The sequence below is a fragment of the Pagrus major genome, chromosome 1, assembly GCF_040436345.1.
Source record: "Pagrus major chromosome 1, Pma_NU_1.0".
NCBI lineage: Eukaryota > Metazoa > Chordata > Actinopteri > Spariformes > Sparidae > Pagrus > Pagrus major.
In genome coordinates this window covers 15,534,817-15,551,403 of record NC_133215.1, presented here as the reverse complement: position 1 = coordinate 15,551,403, position 16,587 = coordinate 15,534,817, and the positions used below count along the sequence as shown (strand labels likewise).

General features: G+C 40.8%; 2 protein-coding genes across 3 annotated transcripts; one reads left to right on the top strand and one right to left on the bottom strand.

Moving 5' to 3' along the window:
- Positions 1-1,039: 1,039 nt before the first annotated feature.
- On the top strand, positions 1,040-5,225 carry LOC141002371 (solute carrier family 22 member 7-like). The gene is made up of 10 exons (XM_073473683.1): positions 1,040-1,420; positions 1,525-1,628; positions 2,101-2,255; positions 2,468-2,636; positions 2,799-2,922; positions 2,991-3,100; positions 3,792-4,006; positions 4,537-4,645; positions 4,847-5,053; positions 5,135-5,225. The coding sequence occupies exons 1-10, from the start codon at positions 1,040-1,042 to the stop codon at positions 5,175-5,177; spliced, it is 1,617 nt and encodes a 538-aa protein (XP_073329784.1). The 3' UTR covers positions 5,178-5,225.
- Positions 5,226-7,479: 2,254 nt separating this feature from the next.
- On the bottom strand, positions 7,480-14,042 carry LOC140998455 (solute carrier family 22 member 7-like). 2 transcript variants are annotated; one of them, XM_073468754.1, is made up of 10 exons: positions 13,079-14,042; positions 12,871-12,974; positions 12,126-12,280; positions 11,690-11,858; positions 11,399-11,522; positions 11,203-11,312; positions 9,215-9,429; positions 8,406-8,514; positions 7,958-8,164; positions 7,480-7,874 (listed from the first exon to the last, which is right to left on the bottom strand). In XM_073468754.1, the coding sequence occupies exons 1-10, from the start codon at positions 13,457-13,459 to the stop codon at positions 7,832-7,834; spliced, it is 1,617 nt and encodes a 538-aa protein (XP_073324855.1). In that variant the 5' UTR covers positions 13,460-14,042; the 3' UTR covers positions 7,480-7,831. The 2 variants fall into 2 exon arrangements, with proteins under 2 accessions (XP_073324855.1, XP_073324865.1); XM_073468764.1 differs by having other exon boundaries at positions 7,480-7,871.
- Positions 14,043-16,587: the final 2,545 nt, after the last annotated feature.

The window sequence follows — 16,587 nt, the reverse complement described above, 5'->3', positions numbered from 1 at the left end:
ACCACTGATCGGTGATTATTGTGTTTTTATGAATGGATTAAACAGTGGAGGAAGGGCAAAGAGATGAAAGGAAGGGAGATCTGAGCCCAGAGCCAATGCTGAGCCCTCTGGAGATGTAGTGGGCTCATCAATGAAATATTAAGAAAGGTCGCCCACTTGACAATCCAGTAGTGTGAACCGACTCAATACTTGCAGGTGACTTATTGTAAATTTCTTGTAGCTTGGAAAACAATTCCTCTTTCTTATCGTGTTTTACAAGTAAGACTTGGTGTGTGATAATTAGAAGGGAAAAACATAACAAGCAACTGTAGTGTCCTCACTTCAGCTTGAAATGTTTAAATTTCAACTACTAAAGCTTCCAAAAATAATGAAGAAGTATTATTAAAGGATGATTCAGTGATCTAATGTTCAGGCAGCAGTAAACACAGCCATCATCTGGAAGTCAGAGAAATGCATCCTATTGTTGACAGGTGTGGGTTTGATGTGCACAGGATCCACCTTTATTGCTTAAAGTAGACACTTAAGGTATACTGATGTGTTTAACTAGTACTCTGTGTAATTGAATGTGTTTTATTAACTGTGTTGATGTTGCCTGTCCTGCACTATGAGCGCACCAAGACAAGTTCTTACAAGTACAACAATGTTTATTGCAATGCCAATAGAGTAAACTCAAACAACCACTTCATGGCAGTCCATCAAATATTTCTCACTATAAAACACAAGATGTCCGTTTTTGAACCCTAAGACAATCATTTCTTCCTCAGTGGTAACTAAATTTTAACTAGACAGGTTTTTTGCACTGTGGTAAAGTGGGCTCATTAGCAAATGATTTATTTTTTAAAAATATGTCACACATATGTAATCTCCCTGTTATAAATCATCAAATAACCTTCTGCTTGTCAGACTACAAATGCACATATTCTCTCAGCTGACCACTGACCAACAGTATTGAACAGAGCACAAAAGTGCCTACTTTTCATCTTTTGTGCTATGTGATATTTTATATCCTTTCTGAGCTGTTGCAACATTTGTTTTCAAGATGAAGTTTGATAATATCCTGGCAGAGGTGAATGGCTTTGGGAAATTCCAATTAAGGATGATCCTGTTGATGTTAGCTGCTCGTTTGGCTTTGCCTTTTCACTATCTGCTGAATAATTTCATAGCAGCTGTTCCCTCTCACCACTGCGACATCACCTCTCTGGATTATGGAGAAGCTTTTAGGAATTTATCACATGAAGAGAGACTTATTGTCAGTATTCCAGTTCAGGAGGATGGGACTCTAAGCTCCTGTCAGATGTTTGCAGAGCCTCAGTATCATCTGCTGATAAACTCCTCCAACACCACTGACCTACCCACAGTGCCGTGTCAGAATGGATGGAAGTACGATAACACCACCTTTAAGTCTACTCTGGCCACAGAGGTGAGTTTAATTCATTTTCATTTACAATAAATTTAGCTATATCAATCCCAAGTTAACCACTTTATTCTTTACTTTTCTGTGTGTTGTCTGTGTTAACCTCATAGTGGGATCTGGTTTGTGATAAGAGAGGACTGAACAAAGCATCGGCTACTATCTTCTTCATTGGGGTCATGTTTGGAGCAGCAGTATTTGGTTATCTGAGTGACAGGTATTCATGCCTTTAACTCTCAGACTCTTAAACACATTTCCACCTTTGGGTACATGGTTAAATTACACTAATCTATTTGTATTTAATACAAAAGAGAGGAATAGTACACTGAAGGTATGTTTTGCTGTAGTGTAATTGTTGTTAATATAGTGTTAGTTTACATGTGTTAGGTCCTTAAAAATCTGCTAACTATGCAGACAGTGTGCTTATGAATAGAGGAGCTTTATTTGTCCATTGTGCTCAAAATGGTAGATGCACCAAAGAAAAACGGAGTTCATTTCCACAGACCGAACCTGAACATATTTCTAACCTAACCACATTTAATATCTACTGTACAGACTACATATTTTACACAGTGTAGACACTGTATAAGCAGGAATATATAGTTATATGTTAATATAAAGTATCATTACACCTTCTTCGTGTTTTTACATGACCTATTCCATAGATTTATCTGTAATTGGTCTTACAGGTTTGGCAGGAAAAGAGCACTTCTGGTGTCCTATGTGACAACCACCGTCTTTGGATTTGCAAGTGCTTTCTCATCTAGTTTCATCATGTTTGCTGCCATGAGGTTCTTTACAGGATTGGGACTTTCTGGAACAAGTATAGTCACCGTGGTCCTTTGTGAGTTTTATATGCCAGTGTTTTTCTTAAAGAAATTCTCAGAAAACAAAAATGAAAAAGATAAAAAGTAAAATTGTAGAGGTGATACAATCTTCTTCTTTACCATTACATTGTGTTTTAACTTAAACAAATAAAGATATGACCTGTTGTTGAAGTGTTGTTTTTGTAGACAGATTTCAAACAGATATTTATTATGGCTGATTTTTTTATAGGTATTGAATGGGTGGACATTAAGCATCGCACTGCAGTGGGTATTTTAATAAGTATGGACTGGAGTATTTCTACTGTTTTATTATCTCTTGTGGCCTATTTTGTGAATGACTGGAGGTACTTGACCGCCACAGCAACCTGTCCAATGTGCCTTGCCATTATATGTACATGGTAAGGAAGAATTAACAATTGATCTTTCAGTTTTTACAGTATGAATCTGCTCTAGCATCAGCCAGGCGTATTTACAATGTTTAAAGATGCTGCTTCTCATTAATAGTATCTAGTTTTAAGGAAGCAGAGGCCTGACTCAGGATTTTCTATGAAAAATCACAGGTGGCTCCCTGAGTCAGCCAGATGGCTGATAAGTAACGGAAAGGCAGAGAGTGCTCATTTTTACCTGACCAAGTGTGCAAAAGTCAACGGCAGAAAGCAGTTCATGGCTGACCTAAAGCCTGAGGTACAAAACTTTACAGAGTCTGATCATTTCTAGTAAGTTATTAATACCAACTTCTTTTTCCTCTCCAGGCTCTGTCCAAAGTAATACTTGTAGAAAATGAAAACAAGAAATATTCGTTTTTGGACCTCGGGAGGACCCCCAGAATGAGGAGACTGGCTCTACTTACTGGCATTGTGTGGTATATACAGTACATTTCTTTGTTCTTGGGTTTTAAACAACTGAGATATATATATATATATATATATATATATATATATATATATATATATATATATATATATATATATATATATATATGTATATATATATATATATATATATATATATACACATATATATATATACACATATACGTGTGTGTGTATTATTTGTTCAATCCACTGTCTTCTTGTTTTCACTGTCTTCAGTGGATTGGATCTGATATGGCATTGCATTTGATTTCTAATTGCATAATCTTGTAAAATAGTGTGTAATAGTGGATTCGGATCTCCTATTTGGTCTCTAATTATGAGTATATATTCAGTATAGTTAGGGTGTAACTGTTTTCTCGAATTTGATGTTAAGAAAAAAATAACTAACAAGGAATATGTTTACTTAGGGTAGGATTATCTTTGTTTGCTGTTTTTTAAAGACCATATTGTTTCTAGTTTTTGCTTAATTTGACAAAAAATACAGTTTATAACTTCTTCTTGGAGTACTCTAGAATAAGGTGCAACACTGTATTATCACATGGTATTACTGAACCCAACCTACCTTGCACATTGAGAGTTTAAGTAATCTGTAACAGATACCTGCTAGCCAATTTAGAAACTACTATCTTATGGGGCGAATGTTTAACTAAAAAAAAAGGACTTTCATTTTGTTTATAGGTTTGCAGTGGCCTTTACGTATTATGGAATCAGCTTGAATATTGATGGCTTTGGGGTGAACATTTATCTCACACAGTTCATCTACGGCGCAATTGAAATACCAGGAAAAGCCTTCATCTATTTCAGCTTTAAAAAAATTGGCCGAAGGTTAAGTCAAGCTGGATCACTCGTTCTGACTGGACTTTGTGTACTTTGCAACATCTTCATCCCTCAAGGTAAATCAGTTCAAGTGTGTGTCTCTTTAGCCGTGTTTCCACCGAAGGAACTTTCTCCAGGGACCTTTGGAGTAACTCGGGGTGTTTCTGAATGTGTAAAGTGAGGTGCGGTCAGAAACAAAGATGCCGCATTTCTATCTTGAGGCAGCCGAAAGTGACTGCACCATAGACCAACAAAAACCTTGTCTGAAGTCAAAGGTGCAGTATTTTTCTTGCTATGTAAAGGGCTCATATTTGGAGAGTAAGATGCACCCACATAGATGAGTTCAAAACACGCATGCACTCTGCTTTAACAATCATAGAGGCTGCTTTCAGTCATTTTAAGCGTTTCTATGCTCATAGTATGTTACTGCAGCAAACATAATGGCACATTTAAACAGATATACAAAAAGCCGTAGTTATAAAATTGACAGTACCTGACTACCTTTAGGGGAAGTCATAGTTGTGAACAGACAAACTCTACACATAGTGGTTTTACATATAATAAAGGTTTGAGTTAAAATGTCCTCATGCAACTTTTTGTTTTTCAGATAAGGGGATGTTTCAGACAGCTGTGGGAGCTTTGGGCAAAATGGTGATAGAGGCAGGTTTTACAGGTCTATATCTGTACACAACTGAGCTTTACCCCACAGTAATGAGGTCAGTCAACTAATATAGAACTTAGATTGTGCACATTTACAATCAACATCTATACAGAGGACTTTTTTCAAGAAGCAAGTTTAACTGACACATCTAACTGAACACACTGAGCAGGCCTTTATACATGAAGGAGTTGCAGTTCTTTCCTGGAAATGGTTGTTTCTTAAATGTTACTTGAATGTTGTATTTTTGGTAACACAGGCAAAATGGATTGGGTTACGGCTCCTTAATGGCCCGGCTAGGTGTGGCTGTGTCTCCCCTGATCATTCTTCTTGAAGAAGTGTGGGTCCATTTACCGAGTATTATTTTCTCCCTTGTGACTTTTGCTGCTGGGTTGTCAGCTTTTTTTCTTCCTGAGACAAAAAACGTCCGTCTGCCAGAGACTGTTGAGGACGTCGAACAGACAAGGTACTGGGCTTTAATTTGATTTGCATCCAAACAATCAAACGAGAGTTATGGTATAACATGAAGATGTCTTTTGTGTTTCAGAAGAAGGTCAATCTCCACACCTGAGGAGAAATCTCCATCCTGAGTTTTGTCTTTAATGCCTTCGCTCCCCACGTGCATCAATGAGCCTTGGCCGCCCATGACCCTGTCGCCAGTTCACCACTGTTCCTTCCTTGGACCACTTTTGATAGATACTGACCACTGCAGACCGGGAACACCCAACAAGAGCTGCAGTTTTGGAGATGCTCTGACCCAGTCGTCTAGCCATCACAATTTGGCCCTTGCCAAACTCGCTCAAATCCTTACGCTTGCCCATTTTTCCTGCTTCTAACACATCAACTTTGAGGACAACTTCACTTGCTGCCTAATATATCCTACCCAGTAACAGGTGCCATGATGAAGAGATAATCAGTGTTATTCACTTCACCTGTCAGTAGTCATAATACTATGCCTGATCGGTGTAACTAGTGGTTATATGTTTAAACAACAAAAGACTGAACATGCAAGTGTTTCTCAAATATGTACAACATGTATAACTTTTTCAATAAATGTAATTAAATATTTTATCATGCCACTGATTCATGACTGATTTTTGGGTTCAGTAACAAGAGGATTTTTCCTGAAAGAAAGTAAAAGCTGAGGAGGCAGTAGTTGATTCTAAAAACCAGAAGACAGTCTGAGATTTGATAGGTCGTTATAAGGTGATAAAACAGTGGAGCAAGGGCAAAGAGATGAAAGAAAGGGGGATCTGAGATGGCAGATTCAGCTGCTGAACCCTCTGGAGATTTGGTGGGCTTATCAACTGACTCAAGACTGGCACGGGACTTGCTGTAAATTTCTTGTAATTTGGAAAACAACTATTTCTTTTCTTGCTTTATATGTGGCATAGTGTGTGATAAATTCAAGGGAAAATGAGAGTAATGAGAAACCATAAATTCATTTTGTATACAGTTCATGTATCTTCTTAAATGATTTGCATCAAAGATTTGTTTTGATTATTTGCAAGTGTGAAAATAGCAATTAACATCCACTGTAACTAATGTTTATTTAATTTCCTGAACTAGACTGATAATAGTTTCATCTAAAATTGTCTCAGAGGAAAGAAACTGAATAAAAATCACGTATTCTGATGATGATAGGGATGGCCCTGAGTCCGTCCATGTTGTTGCATTTGTTTACGTTTATTCATGATATTGTCAATTTAGTGTCCCTGTGTTTTGCTCCAAATGAGACTGTCTTCTGAGTGACATGCTAATTCCACTGTAGACACAATGTACTGTGTTTTGCAAAAAAGAGGATGAGGATGTACAGTACAGCCTTAAAAACATTTGCTGAAGGCATGAAGGCAACATCAACACAGCTAATAAAACACATTCAATTGCACAGAGTACCAGTTAAGCACATCAATATACCTTAAGTGTCTACTTTAAGCAATAAAGGTGGATCCTGTGCACATCAAACCCACACCTGTCAACAATAGGATGCATTTCTCTGACTTCCAGATGATGGCTGTGCTTACTGCTGCCTGAACATTAGATCACTGAATCATCCTTTAATAATACTTCTTCATTATTTTTGGAAGCTTCAGTAGTTGAAATTTAAACATTTCAAGCTGAAGTGAGGACACTACAGTTGCTTGTTATGTTTTTCCCTTCTAATTATCACACACCAAGTCTTACTTGTAAAACACGATAAGAAAGAGGAATTGTTTTCCAAGATACAAGAAATTTACAATAAGTCACCTGCAAGTATTGAGTCGGTTCACACTATTGGATTGTCAAGTGGGCGACCTTCCTTAATATTTCGCATTTTTTGGCACGTTTCAAGACCTGCGTGCTTTCTGCTATGAAACCACTCAAATGTCTAATTTTCAGCCTTTTTAGGACAAGGGTGCTTTTTATACCTCTTGTACTAAAATATTAAATTTTTTTCAACAGAATTTTACCATAGAGAATGAATGGAAAGCACACGATCACAAGGTTGGTGGTTTCAATCCTGCATTCGGCTACTACTACAACCTTTACTACCACTACTACTTTTACTACAGTCATTATACCTCTGCTATTACTTGTACTACTGCTGCTGCAACTGGTACTACTACAACTGGAGAAGTCCTATGTCAGGCCTTCAGCTGACTCTCTTTGCCGGTTCGACAGACACTACAGGGCCGACACATGTTCAACTACTCCACATTTTAGAAGTGCCCTGGTAGCTCAATTGCCAGGGCATGTCCCCCATGTACAGAGGCTGTGTCCTTGCCAAAGTGGCCCGGGGTTTGAATCCATCCTATAACTCTTTACTGCATGTCATCCACAAACTCTCTCTCTCTCTCTCCACTTCCTGTCACTCTTTCTTGTCCTATCACAATAAAGCTATAAAAGGCAGCGTCACTCGCACATTATGATGTTTATTCAACTTTATACACACATACTGACATACACATAGCTGTCCTGCTCAGTGGACAATTGGTATATGAGCATAAAGCTCATGTACACAGGACTGCAAGATCAGTGGTTCATATCATGGCTATTGGTATGGCAGTGCAAGGCAATTTCTGCATTTCCAGCAACAGGCATTTCAGCATTCACACTGTATTTTCGACAGGAAATCCATCTTCTAGTTGAAAAGTGTTATACAGATATGTAACTCTTGTTTATTCTTTCATTGTCGAAACACATTATCACTACTTATATTCCCTGCACATAACTTATGAGCCTTGTGATTGCAATTTGACAAAATTCAGAGTTGAGATTTCTCCTCAGGTGTGGAGATTGAGCTTCTTCTGAAACACAAAAAACATTTTTTGTTGTTGTAACATATTTTTCATTTAAATGTTTGGATGCAATCAAAAACAAAGCCCAGTACCTCGTCTGTTCCACATCCTCAATAGTCTCTGGCAGATGGATGTTTCGTGTCTCACCGAGAAGCAAAGTTGACAGCCCAGCAGCAAAAGCCAACAGGGTGAAAATAGTACTTGGTAAATGGCCCCACACTTCTTCAAGGAGGCTAATAATGGGAGACACAGCCACGCCGTTTTGGGCCAAGAAGTAGCAGAAACCCATTCCATTTTGCCTGTGTAACCAAAAAACACAACAAATTTGTAACATTTAGGGGCATTCAGCTCCAGGACATGGCTGCAACTTCCTCATGTCTAAAGACCCGGAGCCTCTTTTATAAAACATGTTCTTAACCTTGCTTAAATAGGTTCTAGGAATCCAACTTGTACCTTATGTACCTATGATCTATAAATCTCAAAAAAACTTTATTGTCAGCACGTGCATTGCGATATCCGCATATTAGATGGTTTACTGACCTCATTACTGTGGGGTAAAGCTCTGTTGTGTACAGAAATGCACCTGTATAAGCCACCTCTGCGAACATTTTGCCCAAAGCTCCCACAGCCATCTGAAATGGCCCCTTATCTGAAAAGAGAAAATTGTAAAAGACATTTTAGCCTGAACTTTTAATATATCTAAAGCTGCTACATGTAGAATTTGACTTTGCACAACTATGGCAACTCCCCATGGTAGTTTTTATCTTATTTACTTTTTACTGAGGAAATTAGAAAATTCAAATGTATAGCATTTTATTCCGAGTTTAGCTTTGTCCTTTGTTGCTGTGATCTATTGTTGTTGTAGTAGCTAAAGTGGTTTCAATATACACTTACTGTTTCAAAAGCAACATTTCCACCCAAAGTACCTGGAACTACTTTTCATGGAACTGAAAGGTTCTTTTATCCTAGTGTTATCTGCCCATCCACCATGGTCTAAAGACCCGCAAAGTTTTGGCAAATTAGTCACCTTACTTGCTTTTTAATGTGTAAAAGCAAAATGAACACAATGAACAAAAAATAAACTGGTTTGCAGCTGCAGATTTTTTAGTGATGGCGATAGAATTAAAATGCTGCAAGTACACGGCCAATCAGAAATGTTGAGCACTGCAAGCCCTGAAAGTTCCTGTACTTTGCAAAATAATACCCCCTGTGTAGGGACTTTTGGGGGAATAAATTAATGTACCTGGATTTTGATTACGACACTGGGCACCGGAGTGGTTCCAGGTCTTTGGGGGAAGTTCTTGCAGTTGAAATGTGGCTAGAGACACACTTGACTAATGCTCATTTACCTTGAGGGATAAACATGTTGCAGAGTATACACAGTCCAGTCAGGACGAGTGTTCCAGCCTGAGTTAACCTTCGGCCAATTTTGTCAAAGCTGAAAAAGACTAAGACTTTTGCTGGCACTTCAATTGCGCCGTAGATGAACTGTGTGAGATAAATGTTCACACCAAAGCCGCCAATATTCAAGCTGATTCCGTAATACGTACAGGCCACTGCAAACCTATGAACGAAAAGAGAGGAGAAGTTACACATTTGCTCCTAAAAATACTAGTTTCTGATTGGCTGGCAGGTATTTGTAACAGATTACTTCAACTGTCAAAAGTTAAACCTCTGTTCTAAATCATTGTGCAAGGCAGCTGTGGGTACGTGGGTTAATATCACATGATAATAGTGTGGCAATGTTTCGATTTCAGGACACCTTGAGGTGAAATAATCATACTGTCTGACTTCATTGTAATATAAATCCAAATCATCCACCTGCCAGCTAGACCCTCCTACCTACCTACCTGGTAAAAAGCTGCCTGCCTGCCTGCCTTGTCCTCTCTCATAACTGACATCATTCATTCCTCACTGACTTCTGGTGTTGTTCCATCATCACTAAAGACTGCTGCAATCACTCCAACTATCAAGAAACCTGGTGCAGACCCGAATGATTTGAACAACTTTCGTCCCATCTCAAACCTGCCATTTCTCTCCAAAATACTCGAAAGAACTGTTGCAGCTCAGCTCCTGGACAGACTGGCCTCCATTGGAATCACTGACATCCCTCTGGATTGGCTGAAATCCTATCTCACTGGTCGCACCCAATTTGTTCAACTCAAGAACCTAAGATCTGGCTCCTCCCCAGTCTCCAGCGGTGTTCCCCAGGGCTCTGTCCTTGGCCCCCTCCTGTTCACTATTTATCTTCTGCCCCTTGGATACATTCTCAAGAAATTTCATATTCAATTCCACTGCTATGCAGACGATACCCAGCTCTATATTTCCACCAAGCCTAACTCCACTCTACCACTCACAGCTCTATCCAACTGCCTACTGGAAATTAAATCATGGTTCTCACTCAACTTCCTTAAACTGAACAGCGACAAAACCGAGGTCCTCTTCATTGGTACCAGATCCACCCTAGCAAAACACAACCCCTTCTCCATGTCCATTGACAATTCCACTGTCCCACCATCACCTCAGGTAAAGAGCCTGGGTGTCATCCTGGACGGCACCTTAACCTTTGAAGCCCACATCAATAATGTTACCCGGTCTGCATACTTCCATCTATGCAACATCAACCGTCTCCGTCCCTCACTTACACCAACCTGCACTGCTATTCTCGTAAACACCCTGATTACTTCCCGTCCGGACTACTGTAATTCTCTCCTCCATGGTCTTCCTCGGAAATCACTCCATAAACTCCAACTGGTCCAGAACGCAGCTGCTCGTATCATCACCAGAACTCCCTCTACTGAACACATCACTCCGGCCCTGCAGCAATTCCACTGGCTCCCTATCAAATTAAGATTCTACTCCTCACTTTCAAGATCCTTCACAACCTGGCACCATCATATCTCGATGAACTTATCCAAATCCACACACCTCAAGAGGTCAAGAGCTTTCAGCCAATCTGCCCCCAGCCTTTGGAATTCTCTCCCACCAGACATTCAAACTTCTGACACTGTCTCCACCTTTAAATCCCCCCCTGAAAACACACTTATTCCGAGTAGCTTATTCTGTATCAGACTAATCATACAATCACACCTTTGCCTATTCTCTATTATTGCACTATGTAATCCCATCTTCATATTTATTTATTTATCTTTCATAATTGCACTAAAATGTTTTCTGATTTTCTTTTTTGATGTACTGTTGTTGCTATGTGTGGTGTCCTTGAGTGCTTTGAAAGGCGCCTTTAGATAAAATGCATTATTATTATTATCATTATTAATAATATGGACAGTGGACAATCTAAGCTGTTAAAAACCAAAAAGAAAATAAATGTATATACCACACAATGCCAGTGAGTAGAGCCAGTCTCCTCATTCTGGGGGTCCTCACAAGGTCCAAATAGGAATATTTTCTGTTTTCATTTTCTACAGGTATTTCTTTGGACAGAGCCTGGAGAGTAAAAAGGAAACCTTGGTCAAAGCAGAAGTTGACATCAATATCTAGTAGAAATGATCAGACTATGTGAAGGTTTGTACCTCAGGCTTTAGGTCAGCCATGAACTTCTCTCTGCCGTTGACTTTTGCACACTTGGTCAGGTAAAAATGAGCACTCTCCGCCTTTCCGTTACTTGTCAGCCATCTGGCTGACTCAGGGAGCCACCTGTGATTTTTCATGTAAATTCACGAGTCAGACCTCTGCTTCCTTAAAACTAGAAGTCATACTATTAATGAGAAGAAGCTTCTTTAAACACCGTAAATATGTCTGACTAATGCCAGGGCAGCTTCACACTGTAATAACTGAAAGGCAGGAAATCTATTTTTGCTTACCACCAACAAATAATGCCCAGACACAGTGGAGAGGTTACTGTGGCCACCAGGTACCTCCAGTCATCCACAAAATAGGCCACAACAGGGAGTAGAGCAGCACAAATACTCCAGTCCATGCCCACTAAATTGCCCACTGCATTTCGATGCTTAATGTCCACCCATTCAATACCTATAAAAAACATCAATAATGATAAATAAAATTGATTCAAACATACCTGACAATGCACACTTAGATAAACACTTTATTTATACTTTTACTTTATTTATAATGCTAAATTATAGCTTATACTGACTGTAGTGACTCTGAGGTTATAAAAAAATCCCACATCTAATGGGGATTTATTTTAACTCGCTATATATTTGTTTGCAATGTTACTTTGTGTTTTTCTTTGTTTTCTGATTTTTTTCAAGGCACAAACCAAGACATATAACTTACGAAGGGCCACAGTGATTAAACCTATTCCAGAAAGTCCCAATCCTGTAAAGAACCTCATGGCAGCAAACATGACGAAATTAGATGAGAAAGCACTTGTAAATCCAAAGACGGTGGTTGTCACATAGGACACCAGAAGTGCTTTTTTCCTGCCGAACCTGTAAGACAAATTATAGATAAATCTATGGAATAGGTCAAATCTCCATTAGAAGTGTAAAAACACTTAGTTTGATAAAACATCCTGTTCAAAAGCAGGTGTAATGACACTTTATAATAATATTCAACAATATATTTCTGCTTACACAGTGTCTACACTGTGTAAAATAATACGTAGTCTGTTCATGAGATATTAAAAGCATGGGTTAAGGTTCACTTTATGGTTGGGGTAATGATTAGAAATATGTTCAGGTTCTGTGAAGATCAACACAGTTATACTTCGCTGTACATCAACCTATCTGTCAGTCAATAGTTGAGTTTTAACTTGTCTTATCTTTAACTAGATTAGCTTCTTTCTTTGGTGAGCACACTGAACAAATTAAGCTCTTCTATCCACAAGCACACCAACGTAAGTATCGTTATAGTAAGATGAGTTTTTAAGGAACGCACAGAGACTTAACTAAAACAATATTAACAGTTATACTATAACAAAAATGTATTTCCGTGTACAAGTTTCTCTCTTTTCTTTGTAAATACAATCAGAATAAATTAGCGTAATTTAACCACGTCTGAGAGTTAAAGGCATGAATACCTGTCACTCAGATAACCAAATACTGTTGCTCCAAACATGACCCCAAGGAAGAAGATAGTTGCTGATGCTTTGTTCAGTCCTCTCTTACCACAAACCAGATCCCACTATGATGTAAACACAGACAACACACAGAAAAGTAAAGAATAAAGTGGTTAACTTGGGATTGATATAGCTAAATTTATTGTAAATGGAAATAAATTAAACTCACCTCTGTGGCCAGAGTAGACTTAGACGTGGTGTTATCGTACATCCATCCATTCTGACACGGCACTGTGGGTAGGTCAGTGGTGTAGGAGGAGTTTATCAGCAGATGATACTGAGGCTCTGCAAACATCTGACAGGAGCTTAGAGTCCCATCCTCCTGAACTGGAATACTGACAATAAGCCTCTCTTCATGTGATAAATTGCTTAAAACACCTCCATAATCCAGAGAGGTGATGTCGCAGTGGTGAGAGGGAACGGCTGCTATGAAATTATTCAGCAGATAGTGACAAGGCAAAGTCATACGAGCAGCTAACATCAACAGGATCGTCCTTAATTGGAATCTCCCAAAGCCATTCACCTCTGTCAGGATATCGTCAAACTTCATCTTGAAAATAAATGATGCAACTGCGCAGAAATGATAGAAAATATCATGTAGCACCTCAAGTCCTAACTGGGTGGGGTAGAAGAGATACTAGCATCTGTCTAGGTCCTATAGGAGTAAACCTTAAATAACTCAAGGGAGTAGGTATTGGGCTGAACAGTTGACAATCTTATTGCCTTTTCAGCAATAAGCAAAACATTCACAGTACTGCAGTTTGTATGAAAATAAAATAAAATAGAGCGCTTCAAAAATAATAAACAAAAATAAAAGAATAAGTCTCTCTGAGTGAGACTCTCAAAAGCTCCCTTGACTTAGGAGTTATGAAAGTTTCAGTTCAGTTCTTGGTGTCTTGGTGTCCTGAAGTGTGTTCAGTGTTGGTTACTGCTACTAATTTAATAGTGTCTATGTGTTCTGATCTGGGATCAGAGTGAATGAATCAAGCAAATCCAACGTTGTCTGTAGGCAGGTCCTACGGAAGGCCACACCACGTCCACGACCGTCCACAGTCTCGCTGGTCTGGGCTCGCCACCACCAAGTTCGTCTGTAAATCTGGTCCTTCAAAAAACCAACCTACATAAATAGTACAGAATTGTAAGTTCTCATTAACTTCTTTCTCCATTTAGTGTATCTTACAATGTACAACCAAAAACTAACGATATACTTCTAGTGCAATGAAATAAAATTACCATCCAAGATGGCGCCGTGCTAGTGGCAGCCTATCGTAGCAGCTCCCGGTACTTCGTAGTTTTTATTAAGTTTTTATTGTGTTTTTAGCTTGTTTTTCTGTGGATTTTTACATTATCCACACATCAAGATGCTTTTTCATCGGTTTGGACATCTCCTTTTAACTTTTCTCGTACTTGGGTCTCTCCTGATGACTAGAAGCCAGGCCTGCAATACAGCCGGCATTGTTTACAACCGTGACCAGCTGATTGCTCTGAAGCCTGCAACCCTCTTAGCCGGGGAGAGACCCACAATACCGGAGGAGCTAAGAAGGAGACGGCGAGGCTGCAAAGTGGGTGTTAAACGGAGAAGGAAGAGTAAGAAGTTTAAACCCTGCATCCCCGCAGTTATTACGGGAAATGTGAGGTCCCTGGCAAATAAGATGGACGAACTGGAAGTGCTCGCCCAGAAGCAGAGGGAGTACAGAGAGTCCAGTAGTTTGTGTTTCACGGAAACGTGACTAAACAAGCAGATACCGGACTCCAACGCCACCATCCCCGAGCCGACAGAGACACCACTGCAAGGGGCAAGAAAAAAGGAGGAGGGCTCGCCATGCTCCTTAACAACAGGTGGTGTCACCCCGGGCACATCTCTGTGAAAGAGCGCGTCTGCAGCCCGGACATCGAGCTCATTGCCATCGGACTACGTCCATATTATTTGCCACGGGAGTTCACTAGTGTCATCGCCATCACTGTTTACATTCCGCCATCTGGGAATGCAGTAGCAGCATGTGACGTCATCAACGCTGTGACCGCGGGACTTCAGACGAAATACCCCAGAGCCTTCATCATCATCACAGGTGACTTCAACCACATAACTCTCTCATCCACACTCCCAACTTTTCTCCAGTTTGTTAAATGCACTACATGGGAAGATAAGACAATAGATCTGCTGTATGCAAATGTTAAAGATCCATACAGCTCCACTGCCCTCCCCCCCTGGGGAGGTCAGATCACAACCTCGTCCTGCTCTCTCCATCATACAAGCCTGTGGTTCAGCAGCAACCAGTGACAGTGAGGACTGTGAGGAAATGGTCTCCTGAGGCCATGGAATCACTGCAGGGGGCCCTGGAAGCCACTGACTGGGATGTCCTGTACAAACCACACGGCGAGGACATTGATGGCCTTACTGACTGTATCTCTGAATACACTGGGTTTTGCATGGACAACTCCATCCCCACTAAAGAGGTCCGCTGCTACCCCAACAACAAACCCTGGTATACCAGTGACCTAAAGGCCCCACTTCATGAGAAAAAGAGGGCCTTTAGGTAAGGGGACCGAGCAGAGCTCAAGCGTGTTCAAAGAGAGCTCAAACATAGCATCAGGGAGAATAAGTACAACTACAGGAGAGAACTGGAACACAAACTGGAAAACAACAACACCAGGGATGTATGGAGTGGGATGAGAGAGATTACCAGCTTCCAGAGGAAAGGTGGAGGAGCAGCTGAGGGAAATGAACAACGAGCAAATGAGTTCAACCAGTTTTTCAATAGGTTTGACTCTAGCTCCCCCACCCCCAGCAGCACCCCTGCTGCTCCTCTGAGCAACCACTGCAGGACACAGCCCCACACCAACCCCCGCAGCAGACACGAGCTATCACCACCTCCCTCACCCCCTCCCCCCACCCCCCTGCTGTCACCCACCACAGACTCTCTCACACCCCACCCCCCAGACCGGACATAACATCACAGCCAGCCAGGTGAAGAGAGAGCTGGAGAGGCTCAAGGAGAGGAAAGCTGCCAGACCGGACTGCATCAGCCCTCGCATGCTGAAGGCCTGTGCCAGCCAGCTCTGCGGAGTTCTCCAGCACCTCTTCAACCTGAGCCTCCACCTTCAGAGAGTGCCAGTGCTGTGGAAAACACCCTGCCTCGTCCCAGTGCCCAAAAAAGGATGTCCTGTGGCACTGGATGATAACAGGCCGATCGCACTGACCTCTCATATTATGAAAGTCATGGAGAGGCTGGTTCTAGCACACCTTAGACCCATAGTCACAGGACCCCCTACAGTTTGCATATCAGCCCCATGTTGGGGTAGATGATGCAATCATATACCTGCTGCAGGAAGCCTACTCCTCCCTGGATAGACCCAACACCACTGTCCGCGTCATGTTCTTCAACTTCTCCAGCGCCTTCAACACCATCCAGCCCAGGCTGCTGAAGGCCAAACTGGAGAACATGCAGGTGGATTCTCCCCTCGTCACATGGGTCAATGACTATCTGACGGGCAGACCGCAGTTTGTGAGATTACAGAACTGTGTGTCTGACCGTCTGATAGGCAACATCGGCACCCCCCAGGGAACTGTGCTGTCTCCCTTCCTCTTCACCACCTACACTGCAGACTTTAAGTACCGCACTGAGTCGTGTCATCTGCAGAAATTCTCTAATGACACGGCCATTGTGGGGCGTGTAG

Bases quoted from the DNA above. Each gene is read 5' to 3' on its own strand.
- LOC140998455 (XM_073468754.1), bottom strand. From the start codon at position 13,459: ATGAAGTTTGACGATATCCTGACAGAGGTGAATGGCTTTGGGAGATTC. The intron at 9,430-11,202 runs GTATATACATTT...TTTCGTTCATAG, and splicing joins CTACTCACTGGCATTGTGTG to GTTTGCAGTGGCCTGTACGT. The intron at 8,165-8,405 runs GTCAGTAAACCA...TTGGTTACACAG, and splicing joins CTTTACCCCACAGTAATGAG to GCAAAATGGAATGGGTTTCT.
- LOC141002371 (XM_073473683.1), top strand. From the start codon at position 1,040: ATGAAGTTTGATAATATCCTGGCAGAGGTGAATGGCTTTGGGAAATTC. The intron at 1,629-2,100 runs GTATTCATGCCT...TTGGTCTTACAG, and splicing joins TTTGGTTATCTGAGTGACAG to GTTTGGCAGGAAAAGAGCAC. The intron at 4,007-4,536 runs GTAAATCAGTTC...TTTGTTTTTCAG, and splicing joins CAACATCTTCATCCCTCAAG to ATAAGGGGATGTTTCAGACA.